Source organism: Podarcis gaigeae, assembly GCF_964106915.1.
Source record: "Podarcis gaigeae genome assembly, chromosome: 11".
Taxonomy (NCBI): domain Eukaryota; kingdom Metazoa; phylum Chordata; class Lepidosauria; order Squamata; family Lacertidae; genus Podarcis; species Podarcis gaigeae.
Window position 1 is genome coordinate 47388450 of NC_139687.1, and position 25362 is coordinate 47413811.

General features: G+C 43.2%; 1 protein-coding gene across 1 annotated transcript in view; it reads right to left on the minus strand.

The window, feature by feature from the left end:
* The window catches only part of WDR70 (WD repeat domain 70), a 130012-nt gene that overhangs the window by 80580 nt on the left and 24070 nt on the right, over positions 1–25362 (minus strand). The window contains exons 8-9 of the mRNA XM_083703550.1: positions 22147–22300; positions 21239–21315 (exon numbers count right to left, since the gene is read on the minus strand). Of these exons, the coding sequence (XP_083559676.1) occupies positions 21239–21315; positions 22147–22300 (231 nt within the window). The remainder of the gene's footprint in view (positions 1–21238; positions 21316–22146; positions 22301–25362) is intronic.

Here is a 25362-nt window from a genome sequence, read left to right on the forward strand (position 1 = left end):
CCCAGTCATTATCAGCAATGGGAAGTCCAGGCAAATCTCCTACAGAAACTTATGTATGTACAGGTTATGCCCACACAGTGCTACCAGAACAGGAGAAGTTCATAGGCTTCCCAGCATGCGTTACAGCAGTGTTTCCCAACCTTGTGCCTCCAGATGTTTTTGGCCTACAACTCCCATCATCCCTGACCACTGGTCTTGCTAGCTAGGGATGATGGGAGTTGTAGGCCAAAAACATCTGGAGGCACAAGGTTGGGAAACACTGCGTTACAGTACATGTGGAAGTATATGTGCTCAGACAAGAGTCAACAGGGAAAGAACTCAACAGGGAAAGTCCTCTGTTGGTATCTGCTCCTACTCTAAGAACTGTGCATGCATGGAAGGGATCAACTGTGCCTTTGATATTTATAAATGCAACTATTTCAAATGACATGACTACATTTCTTTCACGTGGCTTGAAAACAAAACATGCACAGAGGCAAGCACTTGGTGATTTTGTTAGGGAAAGTAAAAGCAGATTGATTCAGCTCAATGGACTTCTCATCAGTCTGAGCCTTATTTCACATTACTGTATTTAGAAAGATCATTTTCATGAAGCATGATGGAGAAGGTCTCTCCCCCCTTTACAGTCTTTAATGTGTGTATTTTTCTATATAAAAAATGTGCAGTTCAAAGTATGTAACTATCTCAAAATGCAAGCTGTTCCATAAGGACCTTTTTCAGTCCAGCAGCTAACATTTTAATCAAGGCAAACCTTAGAAAATCACATAAACATACATAGTTTATAAAGACAAAAATAGCTTTACTAAACCTTTTGTAAACATGCAACACTCAACAACGGCCAAAACAGTGAAAGTGAGTAATGATTCACAGTTCTGTGCACCAGGACAGCTTGTTGGGTATGCAGCCTTAATGAGTTCTCTGCTAAATGTACATATAAATGGGGGAAGCAAAATCCAAAGGCCTGCTGTGAAGGATTAACTATGTATTTTGCAGATAAAGCTGATCACATCCATGATCTCCATCCCCATTGTTTGGCCCGGTCCAGCTCTGAGGGCCTTCTGGCGGTTCCCTCACTGTGAGAAGTGATGTTACAGGGAACCAGGCAGAGGGCCTTCTTGGTGGTGGTGCCTGCCCTGTGAAACACCCTCCCATCAGGTGTCAAGGAAATAAACAACTATCTGACTTTTAGAAGACATCTGAAGGCAGCCCTGCTGAGGGAAGTTTTTTAATGACTGATGTTTTAATGTATTTTTAATCTCCTGTCGGAAGCCGCCCAGTGGCTAGGGAAACCCAGCCGGATGGGCAGGGTATAAGTAATAAATAATGATGATGATGATGATGATTACAACTGGGGTGCCATAGTTGCTATAGTGTTGGAGTTGGTTGGGAGTAGCATAATATCTGGACATATTATGATTATGATTATTGTTGTTGTTGTTGTTGTTAAAATTATATTTTATTAATTTTCCATACATTCATACCACATTACAATTTCTATTAAATTTTCGGTTTTTGACTTCCTTCGGCTTCTCTGCCAATCATCCAAATTCTAACTTCTTTAATTACACATTTCCAAGTTTTGGTATTGCCTTTATACCTACCCCCCCACACACTTCTATTTTGCCTTTTTACAATATTTCTTATGCTGTTACAGAGCTTCTCTGAATGCCACTAACGTTATTCCATTATCACTTATACATTCCCAGTATTCAACTAATTTTCCCCAGTCCTCGATGAACTTTTGATCTCATAGATATCTGATCTTTCCAGTCAGTTTGTCAAGTTCTGCATAGTCCATCAGCTTCATTCTCCACTCCTCCAACGTTGGTATTTGTTCTTGTTTCCATTTCATATCTGGACATATTATTGTCTGGCTATTATTCTTATGGATACCTTTAAGTTCTAGAACCTGACGATACGGCCTATCTGCTAGGGAGGATGAGACCTATCGCTTGTCTCCTTGATCCTTGTCCTTCCCAGCTGCTGAAATCTTTCAAGTCTGGGCTGCATGCGTGAACCTCAGAAGTTGTGACCACCTCCTCGAGGGAGTGCTGACAGCTGCCCTTAAGAAGGCAGTAGCGAGACTCTGGTTAAGGTAAAGGTAAAGGTACCCCTGCCCATACGGGCCAGTCTTGCCAGACTCTGGGGTTGTGCGCCCATCTCACTCAAGAGGCCAGGGGCCAGCGCTGTCCGAAGACACTTCCGGGTCACGTGGCCAGCGTGACATCGCTGCTCTGGCGAGCCAGAGCTGCACACGGAAACGCCGTTTACCTTCCCGCTAGAAAGCGGTCCCTATTTATCTACTTGCACCCGAGGGTGCTTTCGAACTGCTAGGTTGGCAGGCGCTGGGACTGAGCAACGGGAGCGCACCCCGCCGCGGGGATTCGAACCGCCGACCTTTCGATCGGCAAGCCCTAGGCGCTGAGGCATTTACCCACAGCGCCACCTGCGTCCCTGAGACTCTGGTTAGAAAAGGGTAATTACCACCCAGCTTCAAATGTTCTCTTTTCGAGCAAGTTAATGGAGTGGTTTGTGGCTTGATTTCCATATAATAGCTGGCATCTGAAGACTGTGTGAAAACCTCTATCCCTTTCTGAAAGCAACTTCCTGTATTACCCAGCAAACTGCTCCAAGCCAAACTAGATGTACTGTTAAAAGCACAATGGCTATTTACACTTTTTAAAAAGCCATTGGAGGTGTGGGGAGAACTGGGGGGACAGATCATGGGGAGGGAGAGTTTGCAGCTGTCCACTCCTGCAATTCCAATGGCAATTGTCTACACCACCTGCTAGGCTGTGATCTCCATTTAAGGGAACTTTGGCAGAAACCTTCAGGAGCTGTGGTCAGGGTGTGTGTGTGTGGGGGGGGGGGAATTGATATAAATGACAAAAAACAAGACCAGGCTGCGGTTTCATATTTCAGGAAAGGAAAGTGCAAGATTCACACAGCAAGGCTGAGGCAGCTGCCAGCAGATAGTAGCAAAAAGCAACGTACTATCTCATAATGGCCTTAGAAGTAGGTGCATCTGAGGAACAACAACAAAACATGGGAGTCTTAATAATTGTTGTGTATATGTGTTTGTGTTTGTGTGTGTGTGTGTGTGTGTGAGAGAGAGAGAGAGAGAGAGAGAGAGAGAGAGAGATTTAACTAACACGCTATAGCTTGTGATGTTTCCCAAATACTTTTTCCTATGCCATTCTGGCAGAAGAGAGGTGGATAGTGGCAAACAGCTAACAACACTATCCAGGAGAGGCTATCAATGGCTACTAGTCACCAAATCAATGTTCCACTGCCAGAGCATGCCTTCACAAGTGAGAAGAGTGCTACAGTGATGTGGCCCTACTTTCAGGTTTTCCATAGGCATCTGGTTGGCCACTGTGAGATCCAGGTGTTGGACAAATGGGCCAATGGCCAGATCCAGCAGATGTTTATGTGATTAAAAAAGAGGAAAAGATGGTCTTCTTCTGGTCTATAATCACAAAGTTGCATCCAGTCAACACATAGAACCCCACTATGTGAAGAAAACTGGAACTGCTTGGGGCTATCCACTGCTCTACTCAAGATGTGCCTTGCGTAAGCACAAATATTAGAGGTTATATCCTACCGATCTTTACAGTGGATGAATATTTCCTCTCTCAGATGTGAAGCACTACTCTGGTTTCTGCACCTGACTGTTGCAGTTTGCCTACCAACCACTTGTACAGAAACCACTTGTACTCAGCACGGTCAGGGCTCTGGCCTGCTTTGGCTCAGGGTATGTGAATTTAGATGACAACACAGCAGTCATCTAGCTTTCACTTTAATTATCAGCTACAAGTTTGTTTGGTTCCAGCATTTTAGTGTGTGTGTGTGCGCGCGCGCACACACACACACACACAGTGGTTGGTCTTGAAAGCACTATTTGGTGCTTTCATACACTTACTCCCTCAGTGTTTCCTATTAACCTTGTGCCTGATCGTTTGCACAACAGAAGAAATAAAAGTACTACAAGCCAGGTATTTATTTTGGGTAGAAAGAATGGACACGGTCTAGTAGTTTTACGATGATGAAGGAAGATCTGCATCTTATCTCAGAGTTCAACTCTGGGAGAGCGGAACATTTGCCAGTAGATGCTAAATCACATTGACACCCATGCACGTACATCTCAATAAGGAGAGATTTGACAGTAAAGTTTCCACTGCCGCAGTATGAACCAAAGTGCAGAGCATCCATCATATCGCTTTTGTTTCAAAAGGCCGTGTAGAGTAATTTGAGGGTTTAGACTAGAAACATCCTAAGGTGCAGAAAGGCCAGTAAAACTGTTAACACCTCCCTAAGACACCCTACAAAACACAGTATTTTAGGCAGCAATACAATATAAAGAGGAATATGATGTACTATTAAAAGCATTTCATCTTGCTACTGTTGCTGTTATCCTGAGCATGCTCCTTAACTTCTTGACCTTCACTGTGCAAAGTGTAGGTTCTTTGCAAGCACAACCAAGGAAGCAGACTATGGTGTCCATCAGCCTTCACAAACTTGGTGCAATGCAAATGTTTTGGACCACAATGCCTGTCAAGCCCAGCCGGCACCTACTATTTCTCTGCACTCTGGAGCAGGTAATATTGCGTGCTTTCATCCTTTTGTTTCCCTCATTCCTCAATTTCTTTCCAGTTTTCTGATTGGATCTTGCTGGCCTCCCGTGGTCCAAACCCATGCAATTTGGATGCAAGTTTTCTTATTGTGTACAACCTGCAAGATGTCTAGTGCTTCTCCCCTTCCATTGTAATGGTACCTATAAGCTTCCCGTCTGTCTGTCTGTCTCCCTCTGTGTCACCCTCCCCAAAGAAATAAACAATTTTAATCAGGTGATATATGGGAACTCTGCATGAACATTACACTGATTAACTGCCTTGGTATTTTGTACTTACTTTTTCTTTTTTTAAAAAAACCCATTCTTATTGATTTTCCAATAAAGACAGTCAATCAACATATCCACATCATAATCTAATTAAAAACAAAAAACAAAAATGAAATAAAAAAGACCAAATTGTAATTATTAATTTTTCTGGGTTCCCCATAGTCTGGACCTCTGAAGTCTAGCCCCAAATCTTCAGTCCTGCCTCCTCTCATTGTTTTCATATTTTCCACATCCCGATCTTAACGCTTTATGTACTTACTTTTTCTACCTTTTTCAATAAATGGAAACCTGGCTTTTAGTCAAATCAGACTCTGTAATTTCCCCTTTGTTAATGAAATGCAAGGCAATGTCTCCCTGGTGCGTCATGTCGCTAGGATATTGGAAAAAACACACCTCCATTGTGACATTTGTTTACATGCACATTTACATGTAGTAGTAGTAATACTACCACCACCACCACCACCACTAATAATAATAATAATAATAATTTATTACTTTTACTCCACCCATCTGGCCAGGCCTCCCCAGTCACCCTGGGCTGCTTCCAACAGGGTATTAAAAACACAATAAAACATCAAACATTAAAAACTTCCCTAAATAGGGCTGCCTTCAGATGTCTTCCAAAAGTCAGGTAGTTACCGTATTTTTCACCCTATAGGGCACACCGGCCCATAGGGCGCACCTAGTTTTTTTTTGGGGGGGGGGGGAATAAAGAAAAAAAAATTTCCCCCAGCCCCCAGAACAGGCTGCTATCCGCACCAACCCCTCTCACTCTCCAGGCTTCAGCAAAAGCCTGCATTCACCCCATAGGACGCACACACATTTCCCCTTCATTTTTGGAGGGGAAAAAGTGCGTCCTATAGGGCAAAAAAATACGGTATTTATTTCCTTGACATCTGATGGGAGGGTGTTCTACAGGGTGGGCACCACTACAGAGAAGGTCCTCTGCCTGTAATGTGTGATCAGAACATGTGTAGGCTTGGTAATAATCTCTAGATTACCAATTTATGTGGCAAAACAATTCGGTCTGGTTTTTCCCCAGATCTGAGATTTCAATAATTTCAAAGTTGTTTGAAGCTTTAGATTGACCCCAAACCTATTTTGTGTGTGTATAAAATTGTTACCAAGCCTATACATAGCCCCAAGCACGTATTCTATGTAAATGTGCATATAACCACATGTTACTACAGAGGTGCAATTCTTCAAGATTCTGGGTCCTGAGTCATTGGAGTGCCACGGGGGATGTTCCCTTGCACTTGCAACCACCTCAGGCATAAAACTCACACAGAACTGCGAGCTTTTGCCTTCTATTCTTTTTTTCAAATAGATTCACCATGCATTCCACCTGCCATATTGCCTTATTGGCAATAAGAGGTACAGAGCATACTGGCAATAGTAGACCCCATATGCATCTCTGGCAAAGAATAGGCTAACTAGACGCATGCAAACAAACTAACTTTTCAAACAAAACTTAACAAAATTAAAAGATTAACACACTGAATTCAATCAGCAAATGTTTGGATGTAGTCATACATGTTAGAAGGAAGAAAAATACACAGTGTGACTATCACCTAGAGAAAGGCTACAAGATTTAGGTTAACAGATGAGTTTGTGTTTGTAATTAAGTCTGTAGTTCTTGAGATTTCTAAACAGGGATCAGAGTGTTGGTGCAACTTGCAATCTAACAGCCCACTCCCATTTGAAGTGAGAATATGCTCTTTTGCCATGTTGGCAATTGCATTTATTTTCCTGATACACTTGAGAACTTGATTAGATGAACAAGTTATACTACTACTAACAGGTATAATGGGCGGTGGACATTCAGCAGTAACAATGCTTAGAAACAGACTTTTAAAGGTCTAGCATGTATTTCAATGGGACGAGTGTACTTATCATTCTCTGGACTGCACCTAACCTAATGCACATACTTTTTTATATATAAAAAACCCAAGAAAATCATTCCAACACTAACCCCTGCCCTTTAAAAACAAGAACTTGCTCATCTTTTCAGCAACAGTTGTATATATTCTTCAGGACCACTGAAAAAAGTACTGCAATTCCCGGAAAAGTGTTCCCAAATGCATGATTAAAATATGCAGAACGAATAAAGCCTCAGTAAGACAACCGGAGATAAAAAGCAGAGATACACACACACACTGAATTTTCATAGCATTAAGCCAAGGGCCTCCAGGAATACTATTTAATGTCATGTCAAAAATTGCATTTTGTGAAATTAACTCTTTCTCTGCTGTTTCCAAATCAAAACAATGTCCTCTAAGGCTTCAGCTATAACTTCTAAACTGAAAAACGAAAATTATATTTTTGTGCTTTGCTATCTGATGAACATATAATAGTTACACTTGTAATGCAGAATCTAAGCTAAGATCAACCAGCAAAAGTGCTTGACTCAGTTTCTTCACGACGACTGCAGCTGCAAACTGCTAAAACTTAGATTCAGCTAGAATGAAGCCTTAGAGAGCCAGGAAAAAGGATTCTGTAGAGATATGCCTGTGTCTAACTCAGTAATGGGCTGGTAAGAAATGCAGTGCCAGTTCAGAAGGTCTAGCATGTGAAAGGACTTTTCAGGTCACTTCAGCAGAAGAGACAACTCTATCCAGGGTCCCTGCTGGGTCCACAAAGCTGTCTGAACCACTGATATAAAGGGGTCTTGGTGTATACATTTGAGTCACGCAGTGGTCCTACAAGAGGCAAGTTAAAACATGTGTGCATCAAACATAAAACGAACCAGGCACCAAGGGTGTTTAAAGCTAAAGAACCCAACCTTTTATAGGGCATTAACACATTCCACTTTGCAATTCCTTAGCACACTTCTGGAAAGAAGGTATCAGACTCACATCCTTTAGGACTCAAAGGAAGCCGTAACTCAGTAGTAGAACACATGTTTCCAATTCCTGGTCCTTCTGGTCCTGGAGAGCAGAGAGGCTCAGAACTGCAGCTGGGTTAACTGCTCTCGACTGCTTATTGGTCTCCATGCTACAGCCACAGAGAGCCTGTGGAGGCCAAGTCTTGCCACGGATATTTGCAGGACCCTTTCCTGAATTTTCTGTTTTTTTTGCTTAGAAAAACCACCTATCCCTTTTGGCGACAATAAAAGAAAAGACTTCTGGCATCACTCCACCCAACGGCTGACAAGTAGCACAACTTGCTCCCACCAGTGTCCTAACTAATGGATGCAAGATGTAACACACAAGCAAGGGAAGCAATGATGGCCTACATAATATCTTTCTCTGCATACTAACCACATAGAAGGGCAGGGTTTGTCGGTAATTTTTGCTCCATCTTACCATCCCTGTTTTACAGTCTTGTCTTGTAGGAAGACTTACTGCTGGGAAAAGCTCAGAGAGAAGCAACGCCATACCACATCTTCAGGAGCACAACGGGGCGCACTCCTCCATTCTCTCCTGAGACAGATGGATGCTCACCTTGCAGTGTGGGCTTCAGTTTTCCTGGCTTATGGGGCACCTGGTGGGACCCTTTTTAAAAATTTTCATTTTAGTAACATTCTTTATAATTATTTAACAAAGAGCTAAACATAAAGCTCTAAAAAATCACAGCACTTATATTCAGGTTTTGCTGATTCTCACTGAATTGCAAGCACTAACACCATGTCCCATTGTTTGATCATCCCCGTTACCTTCAAATTTCTTGCTATGATTCATTTGCAAGAATACTCCTTACAGAGAAACCTCCCACTGGGTTCGGTTCTAAATCAATTGGTGAGCTACGTGAGTGAGTGTAGCATAGTGGTTCAAGCGTCTAACTAGGACTGGGAAGCCCCAGGTTGAAATCTCCACTTAACCATGAAGTTTACTGGGTGACCTTGAGCCTGTCACCCTCTCTCTCAACCTAACCTACTTTACAGCATTGCTGTAAAGATCAATGAGTGCTGGAAGGAAGGAAGGAAGGAAGGAAGGAAGGAAGGAAGGAAGGAAGGAAGGAAGGGAATTGTGCATGCCACCCTAATCTTTTCGGAAGAAGCAAGAGATTGAAAAACATAGCAAATGAACTATTTTCACACTGTAGGACCTAGTGGTCTTTCAATGTCCAAGGTCTAAACACAATCCCAAACAAATTTCCTCTAGAGATAAGTCTCTTGAGCTGAATGGGACTTACGCCCAGGCAAGATGGAAGCCTTAAATAGATCACACAGATGCTGGTTTAGACGATTCCTCTCAATGCTATTGTTGGCCCCAAATGGGAATAAATGGAGAAGAGCAAAGAGCTTCAGGACTGCCCATTAAATCAGTGATCTTCCACTTAAAAACAAAAGCTTAGAGTACCAACAGACATGTAGTAGTTTAACTGCCTGTGCTCCTTGTCAGGTGGTCTTGAAATGGTGAAGACAAATGCTGTAATCTAAACAAAAACTAATGATATGTGCTGTTTATTCAAATGTCTGGTATTGGCCTTGGCGTGACTTCTCTACTAGTCCAGCTGCTCAGAAAACTACAGCCTGGCCAGCATTAGCTGTGTACAGAGCACAAAATGTTTGTACAACACTGTGATGACGCAGGAGGTGTTCAGACTAATAACTTTCTTCTCCAGCTTTTGTGCACAATGGTCATGGTTGCAGATATCATCTGCATGGTAAAAATGGAGCAACAGCAAACTGAAAGTTTTGTTTTCTCTTTCTGAGACTGTCACAATCTAATTCACTTGACTGTTCTAAATTTGCCTCGCTTTGCAAACAATTATGAGGGTGGTGCTGTTTTGGGGACTGATTTTAGACACCTGACCACAATGAGTGAAGCAAAATGGATTTCGTTTTCAATGAAGATGCACTGGAGGTTTTCCCTTTAGGATCATGTATCTGTTTGCTACTTATACGTGTTAAATGCCTCATCAAATTAACAATTTAGGCATTTAAGAAATAAAGTGTAATTTAACTATGCTACAATGCACAATTAATCCAAGTTAGCATAAAACCCAAATACAAAAACACCAGCACAATGATATTGGAAGGAGCTAAAAACATCCAGCAACTGACGGAACTGAACAAATAACCATACCAGAGGGGCTAAAATAATGAGGATGAACAAAAATGTCTTAGAACAGCACTGAGAAGTCAACAAAGTGGACGTCAGGCAGTTTCCTAAGGGCAACTTGGAAGGGGATGCCACTAAAAAGGCCCTCTCTTGAGGCCACCCTCTAAACTTCAGATTGAGGGGAGACACTCAGAAAAGAGCATCCTTACTCAAAGCAGTGGTGGATTGTGCCCACAGGAACTGGTAGGGTGGAAGGCAGGGTAAATGAAGTCAGAGCCAATGGACAGAGACAGAGTCAATGCGCGTCAGAGGCAACTCATCCTAGTTTTGTCCTTGTTCTCCTCCCTCCTGGGCTCCACAAGGGGAGACACTGAAACCTAAGAGGCACAAGATGACAGGCAGTACCATCTGCTGAACTGATGGGGCTAATGGAGGGGAGACTGTGGTTTGTGGGGGAGTGCCCTATACACCCCAAGAGACCAGCGTCCACTGGCTCTAATGCTGGCAAAATGTCCATTTTTATGATAGGTCAAAAGTTGAAAACATAGGAAGTTGCCATATACTGTACCAAGTCATTGGCAAGCTGGAATATGTGCAGAGGAGGGCAACCAAGATGCTCAAGGGTCTGGAAACTAAACCTTATGAGGAACGGTTGAGGGAGTTGGGTATTTTTAGCCTGGAAAAGAAGGAACTGAGGAGAGATATGGTGGCCATCTTCAAATATCTAAAGGGCTGTCACGTGAAAGATGGAGCAAGCTTGTTTTCTCCTGCTCCGGAGGGTAGGCCCTGAACCAATGGATTCAAGTTACAAGAAATGAGATTCTGACTAAACTTCCGGAAGAACTTTCTGACAATGAGAGCTGTTGACTCCCCCAGAAGTTGGTGGACTCTGCATCCTTGGAGGTTTTTAAGCAGAGGTTGGATGGCCATCTGTCCTGGATGCTTTAGTTGAGATTCCTGCTTTCCAGGGGGCTGGACTAGATGACCCTCGGGGTCTCTTCCAACTCTACAATTCTATGATTCTAGACTCTTTATACATTTATCCCAGTGTTGTCTATCCTGAAAACAAGTAGCTCTCCAGGCTTTCTGGAAGAGGTATTTCACATCCCCTGTTGCCTATTTATGGGAAGTCGGGACATTCCACACACAAATCCTATTATCTAAAATTGAGCTGCAGCACTTTCCTAGGTTTGTGGTGGGAGGGGTTTGTACACTGCAAAGAGCCCCTGGGGGTTGCAGTGCACATCACTTCCACTGTATCTTTTGAAGGATCCTTGCCAGAGGCAGTCAAGAAACTCACTGCCACGGGTACAGTTTTGCAGCCAAAGCAGAACTGTACCCGAATACAGTGCTTCTCTTTACTTCAGATATGAATGACAACCAGGGGAAGAGCAAGTAGTTTGATCTGGTATAAGGTAGCTTTCTATGAAATTGGTCATTGGTATGGAAGAAAGCAAATGGGGACTAAACCTGCTCCCTTCACCTGGAGATACAGTTCTTGACTATCTCACAGGAGAGTTGTGAGGTAACATGGAAGGGTACAGGGAAGCATGTGTATACCCCATAATTCCTTGAGAGGTAACAAATGTATTAGAGGGACGCGGGTGGCGCTGTGGTCTAAATCACAGAGCCTAGGGCTTGCTGATCGGAAGGTCGGTGTTTCAAATCCCTGTGACGGGGTGAGCTCCCGTTGTTCGGTCCCTGCTCCTGCCCACCTAGCAGTTCAAAAGCACGTCAAGTGCAAGTAGATAAATAGGTACTGCTCTGGCGGAAGGTAAACAGCATTTCCGGGTGCTCTGGTTTTGCCAGAAGCGGCCACTTGACCTGGAAGCTGTCTGTGGACAAACGGCGGCTCCCTCGGCCTATAGAGTGAGATGAGTGCCGCAACCCCAGAGGCGTCTGCGACTGGACCTAATGGTCAGGGATACATTTACCTTTACTAACAAATGTATTAAATTAAATTAAAATCCATACACACACATATATGAAAACCCTAGTTCCAGATGCCATTATTGAGAAAGTCCTAGGAAGTTAGAGATAAACAATTTCAAGGAATGCTATTAAAAAAAGAAGTCCAAGTGTTAAGTTGGGTAGCTAAGAGATGGAAAGAGCGAGATCCGGTAAAGGAACTTTCTTACAATAAACCAGCTGCAAGATAAACCACACTACTGGCTCCAATGACAAATCACAAAACTCAAGACTGCTAAATTTCAAGGTTGGCTGCAATTCCATTTCTGAAAGAGGGGGTGGGGGCAAGGAGAGAGAGGCTAGGGACATAGAACACCTGCTGTGTGGGAATTTAATATCACTCAGCTCCATCTTGCTTATTCACAAAAATAGACATCCCATGTGTGGTAAGAAAAAAGCCAGATAAAAATCGAAAAACCCCTGATGATTCATCTCATATTCCAATTTTGTTTTTACATGAAAGCCTAGGACTTTTAGAACTCTATAAATTATTTTGTTTATTGCTGTGTTTCAAATAGCAGCACTTAAAGATGTTTACCAATTCCCAAGAAACACACATTCATTACTGGTGCAGTCCTAAATATAACCTCACACACAAAGTTTGGAAAATTCCACACTTTCCAGGATTGGATGTGCTGGGGACATGAGCATATTCTCCTGACTGAGAAGCTTGATGTCATGTCTGGAAACAAAATAGGCCAAATCACATTAAACATTTCAAATATACGAGGATTTTCAACATGCACAAAATCAACGCCCCGCAAAAACACCTAGATATATTTTTCCACATAAATAGAAGCCAGCTTTTCCTGTGAAAAACAGGTAGCACCTATAAACACTTTCCCACTTAATAAAACTGCTTACTATGCATACATTTGTAAGCTGCTATTATTTCCTATTATTTCCTATAGCTCTGACTAGCAAGCTGGTGATAGGCAGCTTTTGTGAAAATTTTGAGGAAATATAGAAGCGTTCTGATCATAACAATGCCCATTTTGCTGTTATTGGAGTCCTTATGCTACTCCACAAGGTAGCTTGCAAACCACTCAAGAAAAATCGTTTTAGTTCTGATGATAAGGTAAATAAAACAAACAAAAACAAAAACAATTCATTCTGGCTAAAACCTGCTACATTTACATTCCAGTTCTCAGATTTAGGGATGAGGAACCTGTGATTGTTCAGCTCTCATCAGCCTCAGGTAGCATGGTTGATGGTCAAAGGATGATGGGAGTTGTAGTCCAGCAATATCTGGAGGGCCAGAAGTTTCTCACCCCTGCTATATTTGGTGAGATATTTGCTGGCCCAGCTGCAGGATCCTGCGCAGATCTTCACTGGCCCAGTCCAGAAAACAGTGGAAGGACTTCAGGGATGATTACATGCTGGAAGAGCTATAAATGTTAATGTGCTGAAGTCCGACTTTGTCAGAGATTTTATGGCAGCACAACTTTTGGGTATTAAAGCCATTGTTAGCTAGGAAAGTCATTATCTGAAATGCTTACAAGGAAAAAAATCAATGGTGAGTAAAAGAGCTATGCATCAAAGTATCTGATTTATTACTAAGAACTTGGGTGGCCATCGATTAAAAACTTACAGACAGAAAGGTACTGAAGGTTTTCCCCAGCCACCACCAAGCAACTCTCAGAACCAGCATCTGGTTAATTTTCAATATTTAAACAGGTGCTGTTTTATTCTGGGCATGTTTAAGTTCATCAGCAATCATTTACAACACTGGGGGGCCCTCAGCTGGTAATGTGAGAAACTAACCCATGCTAAGTGCAGAAGGTTTCGTTGTCCACGCTTGCCGATGTCCCACAGAAAAACATTAGTCTATGTTAAAAAGAAGAAGAAATGAGCTGATGTTGCATTTTAATTTAATACAGCACAGAATAAGCGTACTATTACCGCTAGAGCAAAAGCAGGTGGGATTAAACCAAGTTCAAAAGTGACTGACACGTGTGCACTGCAACAGCTGTGCTTGGACCCAGATTTATTTCTCCCCCTTTTTAACGAGTTGCTACGTCTCTCAATTCTAACCCTTAAACGTCAAAACAAAAACAAAACAGGTCTGTCCCACAGACGCTTCGCCATTTCCTTCTCAACCATGTTAGTCTCGCAATTCAAGCATATGAGCACAAGTTTTAGAACACATCAGCTTCTGTCTGGGATCATTTGATGGCCTAGGATCACTTGATCCTGGCATTATTTGATCCTGATTGGGAACCTGGAAAAGAAGTAACTGGATAGGTATGAAAGTTTACGGCACAGCAACAGTTAGGCTGCATCATTGTTTTGGTAGTGCAATATAGTAACAATATAGTAATAAAGATGTTGTGTCTGTGCTGTGTTTGTTACAGCGGCAGTAGCTGCTGGGCCACAATGCAGGATTGGGGAATCTTTTTCAGCCACATTCCCTTCTGGGCAACTTTCCAAGAGCCACATGCTGGTGGCAGGTGGAGCAACGAATGGCAATTTTACCATTGTACAGTAGGCTTGTTTCTACACACACCCCTCTCCGTTCTCCATCCGGACAATCATAGAATCATAGAATCATAGAGTTGGAAGAGACCACAAGGGCCATCAAGTCCAACCCCCTGCCAAGCAGGAAACGCCATCAGAGCACTCCTGACATATGGTTGTCAAGCCTCTGCTTAAAGACCTCCAAAGAAGGAGACTCCACCACACTCCTTGGCAGCAAATTCCACTGTCGAACAGCTCTTACTGTCAGGAAGTTCTTCCTAATGTTTAGGTGGAATCTTCTTTCTTGTCGTTTGGATCCATTGCTCCGTGTCCACTTCTCTGGAGCAGCAGAAAACAACCTTTCTCCCTCCTCTATGTGACATCCTTTTATATATTTAAACATGGCTATCATATCACCCCTTAACCTCCTCTTCTCCAGGGTAAACATGCCCAGCTCCCTTAGCCGTTCCTCATAAGGCATCGTTTCCAGGCCTTTGACCATTTTGGTTGCCCTCCTCTGGACACGTTCCAGTTTGTCAGTGTCCTTCTTGAACTGTGGTGCCCAGAACTAGACACAGTACTCCAGGTGAGATCTGACCAGAGCAGAATACAGTGGCACTATTACTTCCCTTGATCTAGATGCTATACTCCTATTGATGCAGCCCAGAATTGCATTGGCTTTTTTAGCTGCCGCAGAGAAGCGGCAAGCAGAGTTCAAGGTCACATACCAGCCTGGCTAAACTACTTGGGGTGGGAAGCAGGACCAGTGAGAGAGGCAGCCTGGGGAGCGAGAGGCGTAACCTGGGAAGAGGCCCAAGAGCCACACAGAGACTCTAGAGGGTTGTATTTGTCTTCTAGGCCCCAGGTGCCCCATACCTTCCACAAGGCACCACCCACTAGTTTTATTACAATATGTGAAGACCACAAGAAGCTGCTCAAGTCTTGGCCCATGGTTCAGTTCTACTGCTGAAGCTAAGGGTGCCTGATGCTACAAGCTACCTAGATGGGAGGTAACTGGGAAATTCTATGTAAGCCCCTTAGACAAAAAATAGGGTGTAGCATAGCAATCAGCAGTTTGAGCTACAAATCTGAAATTCTCCCAGTTGAATCTCACCTCTGCCAGTGAGCTCACCAGGTGGCCTTAGGCAAGCTGTTCTCTGTGAGCCATTCTCTCTATCTGCAATACAGGGACTACAACTCCTTACAGGCAAGGACAGCAGACAACGTAATTTGGACATTGCACAAAGCGCTATAAATGCTGACAGCAAACACACACAACACCCCTTCACTTGTTAAATTTCCCCTTCCACTGTTTTAGTGAGAGAGTGTGGGTCTTTGCCATACGGCTGAATTTTCTGCTCATCTGAAATGGCTGCTAATTTAAAAGAATAGCAAGAGAAAAGCTTACGGAATATGGACCTTAATGACTTCCGTTTCCAATTTGCACACATTTCCAAACAATTTGCACACATTTACCCTGCTTAAAGGGACGCGGGTGGCGCTGTGGGTTAAACCACAGAGCCTAGGGCTTGCCGATCAGACGGTCGGCGGTTCGAATCCCCGCGACGGGGTGAGCTCCCGTTGCTCGGTCCCTGCTCCTGCCAACCTAGCAGTTCGAAAGCACTATCAAAGTGCAAGTAGATAAATAGGTACCGCTCGGGCGGGAAAGTAAATGGCATTTCCGTGTGCTGCTCTGGTTTGCCAGAAGTGGCTTAGTCATGCTGGCCACATGACCCGGAAGCTGTACGCAGGCTCTCTCGGCCAATAAAGCGAGATGAGCGCCGCAACCCCAGAGTCATCCGCGACTGGACCTAATGGTCAGGGGTCCTTTTACCTTTACCTTTACTACCCTGCTTGAACATCAGAGGTACTAATTCATATTGCAGTGGGGAGGGAGTACTCCTGTTGAAGTTTCAGCCAATTAGCCCTACCCATTTCTAGGATACTCCATTCCAACTCCCATCCAGGTTCTCTCTCTCTCTAACCCTCATTCAACATGTTGTCACTCAGCATAACCCCATATTGTTTGTCAGCAGTCCAGCTTTAACTACATAGCCATCACAACCCAACATAGGTACTGTAGGTGTGTATGTGGCTGTGTGTGTGCATCTATGCACACACACCTGCCTGCTCCAAGACTATTTGATATATGTGACCCAAATGCTAGCCAAGTTCCTGTTTGTTTTCTGTTGCTTTATTAAACATTAGCTGTAGTTATATTTCTGAAAACAAGATAAAATTGATTGTGTCCTTCAAAACAAAAGCCACATCCCATAGATTATAGGTTATAATAATAATAATGAAGCCTAATTTGCTGGAACAGTAACCGCATTAACTCAAGGAACATTGTAAGTAGGCATTTGTTTCCATTAGCCCCTCTGAGAACAGACTGCCAAGAAAAATAGAGACTTTGGGAACAACTCTGAGATTTCGATTCCTGTGGCCGATGGAAACCAGAAGCCTTTGCCGTGTTGAGACTAGTTCCCTGGGAAAAGTGAGAACTGATTTTTAATGCTTGAGCACCACCCAGTAGCCAGCATATGAAATAACACTCCTCATATAGGCTTCAATGGTAAAGAAACTTACACATAATTGACACACAAAATGGAAGGTATATAGTGCCTCATCCAGTATGAATTAATCAAAAAATAATATGCAATACTCAGTTTAAATATAATGAAATGCCCAGATGAAAAAGGGAAGTCCAATTTGTTATCAATCAATTCTACACCACTTCCAGGGCTAGGGCTGCAGCAGTTGGTGTGAAAATCCTAATGTCTGCAAAGGCAAATCCTCAGCTCAAGCCTAAAGGAATAATACACTATGAATATATAGTAAGATTAATTTGCCCTTGCAGGTATAGCATGCAGGTACAGACAATGATGTCTAAACTGCAGTAACTGCATTAATAACCAGGATATGAAACTAGGTTTATCCATAAACAAAAACTCAAAAGGGGAAAACATTGTTTTGTTTTTCACATTGATCTGGTTCGCATGACCTGCTGAAGTATTTCTTGGCTACGGCTCATGCTTAGGTTCAGCGTGGTGCAGGAGTAAACAGTCCCAGGAAAGAGTGAAGCAGCTGCAAGCATTTCTCTGTGGTACTGGTGAGCCATAGGTTGGCTGAATGTGCTGCGCAGACCAGGCCACAGATTCAGCCAGTGGGGAAAATGGAGAAGTAGGGAGCCAAAGTAACTGCAAGTTGCAGGCGACCAAGTCACTTTAATAAGGAACCTTGCAGCCCTCTGCAAAGGACTGAATGAATGACAAAGAGTAAGTTTAGCTATTAGCTATCTGTCTATGCAAACGCACACAAGAACACACATTCAGAACTTGATTATTCTACTTTGTCCCACATGAAGATGTAACTGCAATGAAAGTACAGCGCTGTGGGAACCAGAGAGATGCTGCACCATGTATACAGCTTACATGCTAAGTCTTGGGCAGACCAGCTTCAGAAATAGCCACACTCTGTAACTTTTGATCCAATACCTTTTATAAACTGCAGCCTTAATGCTCTTTCTGCTGCTGATTTTACCTTCCATATAAATGTCAACAAGTAAAATGATAGAATTGTAGAGTTGGAAGGGAGTCATCTAGTCCAACCCTCTGCAATGGAGGAAACTCAACTAAAGCATCCACGACAGATGGCCATCCAACCTCTGCTTAAAAACTCTCCAAGGAAGGAGAGTCCACCACCTTCTGAGGGAGTCCATTCCACAGGTGAACAGCTCTTACTGTCAGAAAGTTCTTCCTGATCCTTAGTTGGAATCTCCTTGAAACTTGGATCCATCGGTTTGGTCCTACCCTCCAAAGCAGGAGAAAACAAGCTTGCTCCATCTTCCATGTGAAAGCCCTTTAGATATTTGAAGATTTGAGTAAGAACGATAGTTTGTATCCAACCAGTGTCCCACCACTGAAGGTTTTTTTTTTGATCAGGAGGAGGCTTCTGGCGGTAGAATAGGGGCCAAGTTGATTTTGGGCCACCTCCGCCCCCCAATAATCTGCTACAGAGTTTGAGAACCCTACACACAACAGTGCCAGATGTGTTAGAGGAGATTGCAGGAGGAAGGGAAATGGCTGTTTCACTTGCAGAAGGCTCCCCTAAATCCAAGAACCATTCATCATGGAAGGACACCCATTGGATAGAATCCAGCGGATGAATCCTGAGATTCCACACTCCAAAGAATGTCTTTGCATCCAATCCTATTGTTTCCCAATCCTCGTATTATTTTGACTAAGTATCAGATCATTTGCAGCTTAGAAGACATGGCAACATGCCTCCCTGGCAAAAAAAAACCCCAACCCCCCCCCCCCTTTGAGTATACTGTTTCTTCCAGCAGTGCTTGGACAGATCCCTGCATAGGGCACAGCTAATTTCTGAGCAAGAACATTTCACTCCAATTAGTACGGAAAGTAGCTCTGTCACTGTGACAAATGACTACTGTTAATCTAGAAAAGGTCTGTTATGATTTTACATTTTTGCACCTTAAGTCCCAATTCTTGGCACAAGAGATACTTGCTGCTAGCAGAGAATAGTTTCAAATACCTTTCTTATTAAGTAATGCAATTTAGTGTCTTTGGAAACATAATTATACATCCATTTATATCACTGCTCCCATGTATTTTAGTCACTTTATCAGGATAGCAGTTTCAACATTAAGCGTTCCCTGAACCCATATTTGGTATAACTGCTAAAGGCATGCTTATACGGAGAAAACGGGAAAGTCTGGACTATACAATTTCTTATTTTTCACTGTCAAGAGCAGTTCTGCTAAGAAAAATGTCAACTTTTTAAAAAGTGATGGAATAGAAAAATACTTTACTACTTGTAATCCTAAGAGACAGAAGTTATAAGAGCTAATCTTAGCAGCTATTGAGATGTTAAACTTTCCCCTCACTTTCTGTGCTTGGAACTGAATTTTTTTTGGGTGGAATCCAACGTAGTGCTAAGTCTTTCATTCTGTCAGAACAATGACTTCTCCTAGAGCAATACAATGTTCTCCCTCTCTCCTCCCCCTATGAGTCCATTAAATCTGTTCTAGGGGTTCCCTCAACCCTCTGGAGCAGATTTGGGGATGGTGTGGGACATGCATAGGAGGAATGGGGGGAGAAGTCCTGTTGTGCAAGTGGATATCCTTGCGCTACCAGGGCACAGCAGATGCTCTTTATATCTGAATTTTAAAAGAAGAGGTACTCCAAACACACTCAGTTTTGTTATTGACTTATAACAGTCACCTCAAACTTTCCTATCACAGTATTTTAGGTACTTAGCTTTGCAGACATAGGGATTCCTGGACACAGGGTTGCCTCCTTCATTTTAATGGACAGAACATCCTTTTCCACACTAGTAGTGGTAAGTAAGGTAAAGGTACCCCTGCCCGTACGGGCCAGTCGGGTCCGCCTCTAGGGTTGCGTGCTCATCTCGCTCTAGAGGCCATGAGCCGGTGCCGTCCGAAGACACTTCTGGGTCACGTGGCCAGCGTGACGAAGCTGCAGCTGGCGAGCCAGACCAGCGCAGCACACGAAAACACTGTTTACCTTCCCGCTATAAAGCGGTACCTATTTATCTACTTGCACTTAAGGGTGCTTTCGAACTGCTAGGTGGGCAGGAGCTGGGACCGAATGATGGGAGCTCACCCCGCCGCAGGGATTCGAACCGCCGACCATACGATCAGCAAGTCCTAGGCACTGAGGTTTTACCCACAGCGCCACCCGTTGTAGTGGTACACACCACTGAAGCTAAACGAAGCCCTTGAGAACAGGGAGTTCCATGTGTATATTGGAGCTAATATGGAGCTCCAGGTTGGGGAAACATCTTTAAAAACAACCCCCACCATTCTCCCGAGACATAACTGCAAAACATGGTTAAAATGAGCTTAAATATTATTTCAGCATTGTATTTAGTTGGCAAACCAGAATCAAACCCTCTTCGGGTTTTATGCCCTTTGAATGAGGAGGAAAACAGGGACATTCAGGTACCTCTCCTTTGCACAAACCATCCTCCATGTATTGGAAGCTGAATGCCTGCAACAGGAAACCTTCACACACACACACACACACACACACACACACACAACCCAAAAGGAAAGTGTTGGGAATAGGCAACAGAGAACAGAGGGGTGGGGTGAACAACTGAAGAGCGCTTCAGAGCGTTTTTCAAACTATGATTTGGAGTAATGGTTGAAATGAATAAACCATGGTTGGTTTCGAAATCATAAATCATGGTTTTAAGTTACAGCTCTCACACTGCTCCCATGAGCTCCTGCATCACAGAAGCAAGGACTAACAGGGGTTAGCAAACTTTTTCAGCAGGGGGCCGGTCCACTGTCCCTCAGACCTTGTGGGGGGGGCAGACTGTATTTTGGGGAGGAAATGAATGAATTCCTTTGCCCCACAAATAACCCAGAGATGCATTTTAAATAAAAGCACACATTCTTCTCATGTAAAAACACCAGACAGCCCCCACAAATAACCCAGAGGTGCATTTTAAATAAAAGGACACATTCTACTCATGTAAAAACACGCTGATTCCCAGACCGTCTGCGGGCCAGATTTAGAAGGCAATTGGGCCAGATCCAGCTCCCGGGCCTTAGTTTGCCTACCCATGGGCTAAGTCGATGGAGAAACAAAGCAAAGAAACCAGGCTTGGCCTACGCATTTCTAAACCCGAACCTTGCCTTGATGCAATGTCTGAGCTGCACTTTATAAGTTAAGGGCTACAATCTATCAGGAATTTTTAAGACGGCTTCAGAGTACAAATACTGATAATGCAGCTTAGACACCAGGTCTAGTTAATCCTTGACCTCTATAATAAATTCTGCCGAGTGAATGACTGTGTGGGAGGAATTCAGCACAGAAATAGAAAGCCAAAAGAGAAAGCAAAGTCTGGCAGCAACACTCACCCATCATTGGAACATGTCAAAAATTCCTCCTTTATTTTGGGATGCCAACATCCTGAATTCAGCATCGCTGTGTGTCCCTAGAAAAGGCAAGCAAAGGTGTGCATATTAAAACTCCAGGCAGAATTATTTTTGTTGCCTTCCTTTCTTGACATTTCAGTTGGCAGGCACCGGTACCCTCATTATTAAATACAATGATGAATCAAAGCTACAATACACAGGTATTTTACATTTAAGAGTTGTCAACTTTTCCACCCCCCAGTTTTACCTTCTTTCATCTCTGCTTATTCCATTTCAACATCTATATAAAGCACTACTACTAGTAGTAGTATACATAAATCACTACAACTATACAGGTGTCTCCTCAGTAACATGGAGATTACGTTCCGGGGTACCACGTGTATACGTGAAATCGTGTATAGTGGGGAACACCATCTAAAAAGACTGTAAGACCCTCCAATTGCCTCCAAACCTCCTTCCTCAAACTTCAACTCTCCACAGGTCTCAAAGGTTGGTGCAAAACCTCCTGGGATTGCTAGCCATTTTCCCGCTCTTTTCACGCCATTTTTGCAGTTTTCCTGCTCTTCTCAGGCTGTTTTTGCCCTTTTCACACCCTTTTGCAGTTGTTTGATTATTTCCTGGCAAACGTGCCAGGACTGTGTAACTAATCTGCATTTAGCTGGTTCCTCTTAATGCAGGAAAAGGGACATTTTTTCACCCCAGAGGCCTCATTCCCTTCTGGGGGCTACATGCCAGTGGTGGGAGGCGTCAAAGGCAAAAGTGTGTGGAGTAACAAACCTGCCCAGCAGAATGGTTTCTACATGCTCCTGCAAGTTCCTTACTATCCCCACTGAGAACAGGGAAATCATATGGAAAGTCACACTGCTCAAGTTAAGCATTCATTTGCTTACCTTGGTGTTTGCCATGTCTACGATGTACTGGTCTCCTTTTACACACTCCATTACAGGGAAGCCATCTCTGTCAAGGACTTTGGCTTGGGAGTTGCCCGCAACAACAAGAATGACATCCCCTGTGCTGCTGTACTGCAGAGACTTGATCTGGTGGCTGAAAAATTAAGGGATGACGTTTCACTGGAGGGCTGTGCTTGTTTTAGAAAACATAAAACGAAGTAATGTTTGCCACCACTTTTCTACCAGGAAATAGTACTTCATTTGAAAGCAACCCGCTAACAAAAAAACCTGGATCATAAATGGTAAGATCTAGCTACTTGAATGTAGCTACACTGACCGTAATCCAATGAATGTTTCCTGTGGAAGCTCCCAGCACCAAAGTTCCCCAAACTTCTTTCAAGTTGGATACTTTGAAGGAAAGAAGTTTGCTTTCTAAACTCAAACGAGCTTCCAGTGGGACTGAAGACTCTTCTACACATGTGAATCCCTGGATTTCAGCCAATAACAATATAAATCTATGCAATGCAATTAACACACACAATTAGAGTCGTGTTAATAGACATCTGCTGTTTAGTGAAGCCCACAGGATGATGGAAACCTAGTTGTGTATCCCTGTGGACAGTTAATTCACTCCCTAGCTTAAGCCACCTGCATGTAGACAAGACTGGACCCCAAATTAACACAACAGCAATTCAAAGGGACAAACAACAGCAAATGCATCATAAGCTATGAGACCCAAAACCATATTAAAAAGCTAACCTGCAATCTCAACAACCATTTGTTTAGGCTCCTCTACCAACAGATGTCAAATTACATTTTATGTACGTCGCTATCACATTACTAATCCTCAATTGATGTCACAAAATATATACATTTCTTCTTCCCGGAACTGCAGGCTGACATTTGGGATGGTATCCAATAAAGTAGTTCTGCTAGCACAAGGATTTCTGCTTGCTCAGCACAACTTACTCTCCCCTCTCCTCTTCCTGTGCCCCTACTGAAATCCGGGGGGAAACCCAGAACAGATTTGGGGGGGGGGAGGAAAGGGAGGGGAAATTCATTTGTGCTGTGTACCACCCTTTGTGCCAATTCCTTCAAGAATGGCAGTCACTATTCTAGGCCAACTAACTGAAATCAAAATTGTTTTATCTTGGACTTGCTCCTAACAAGCATAATTAAAAAAGACCTTCCCAACAGTGATCCAACAAGACGAAGGCCATATCTCAATGGCGGAGCCCATGCTTCGCATGCAAAAAGTCCCAGGTTGCATCCCTGCTAGGCCTGAGAAAGACTACTACTAGAGATGTTGAGGATCCACTGACAGTCAGATGTTTTGAACCACAACCCCGTTTTTTCCCTTAACTATTGGCCACATTGGCTGGGGATGATGGGAGCCGCTCTCCACCTTGCGTAATTTTAATTTGTGTGATCACAGCCAGTAGGCTGCCAAGTGCATAAAGCTGTGATTGTGCAAGTTAAATGTTTGCAAGTTGTGAGTCGACTGTAGCTTTTAAAAACCCTTTCCCCCCCTTAAAAGCTACATATAAATATATATATATACTCATGCTTAATTCCACCCCCTCACCAGTTTTCCAAACTTAAGAAAAATGTAGAATGAAGTCAGCTGGACTAGCCAGGTTTTGGTGCAGGATGCTACTCATCTTATACCCGTCAGCCCAAATTAAAACCATTAAATCAAGATTTAATGTTGACATTAAGTACAGACAATGCAAGCCCTAAAGGTCTCATATATTGCCATATTCATTTACTGAGCTTCCCCTCTTGGAAGGCGCTCCTGCAATGCTACCAAAGTGTTCTTTGGTTCAACAAGAATTTGAAGATTTGGTGTGAAAACGTTGCTAGAATAAAGTGATGGCAATCCACATTCCTCCATTAAAATACTAGCACGTGCGGCTCTGCTCTGGAATCATGAGGACTGTTTCACTAGTAAAGATAAAGGGACCCCTTACCATTAGGTCCAGTCGTGGCCGACTCTAGGGTTGCAGCGCTTATCTCGGTTTATTGGCCGAGGGAGCTGGCATACAGCTTTCGGGTGATGTGGCCAGCATGACTAAGCCACTTCTGGCAAACCAGAGCAGCACACGGAAATGCCATTTACTTTCCCGCCCGAGCGGTACCTATTTATCTACTTGCACTTTGACGTGCTTTCGAACTGCTAGGTTGGCAGGAGCAGGGACCGAGCAATGGGAGCTCACCCCGTCATGGGGATTCGAACTGCCGACCTTCTGATTGGCAAGCCCTAGGCTCTGTGGTTTAACTCACAGAGCCACCCGTGTCCCTGTTTTACTACTTAAGTCCCAAGAGGGTCTTCCATCACACAACTGGCCCAAAAATATTGAAGTGTTCATTCAGAAGCTTATGCAGAAGATGAAAGCAAGCCCCCAAATAGGGATAGAGATCCTGTGGCCCTTCAGATGTTGCTGGACAACTCTTGCTATTGCTGACCATCGGGCATGGTGGCCCTAGTATAAAATAATACAGACATCCTCACCTCCTGTATAGAGGAATGGAAATTCCTTGTAACAAGTACGGTACAGTGTCAGATGCAAAGTGGATAAGGAAGCAACCGTTCCTCTCCTGAAGATTATTTCCCTAACAAACCGCGTCTTGCATGAAATACAAGCCTGTGCTACCGAGGGAACCACAAAAACCAAAAGCTTTCCCTTAAGGAAAAAAAATTGCAGGCCTATGAAAGAATCCTCCTAACTAGCTGGGCCATAGAAAAACCTCTAAATGCCCATGTAAAGGATCCCACAAATGAAAAGCACATGGTATGAACTTGCACCAGATTTATCAGAACTACTGCTGTTATAATTATTTCACTTTAAAAAAAAAGATTCAAGTAAATTCAGTGCATTTGCTTACTCTTTTAGCTTAGGCCTTTTTATATATATTTTTCCCTAAATTGAGGAGTAAATAGTAAGGATTTATAAGATTAGTTCTGCAGGTAAAAGGAGAGGCAACATACACTCTGCAAAGCAGGGCTGTGTCTGAAATGTTTAGTAGCACTCAGGGTGGATTTCATTTAAATCAAATCAATTTAAATCATGATTTAAATCACTTGTCAGTAAGAATTGATTTAATTATTTTTTTTTAACAAAACACTCATTCCTGCTGGTATAATCTTAATATTTACAACCAGATGAAGGTTTCATTTTTTGAATGATAAATTTTCAGAGTAGTTTTTACAGTTAT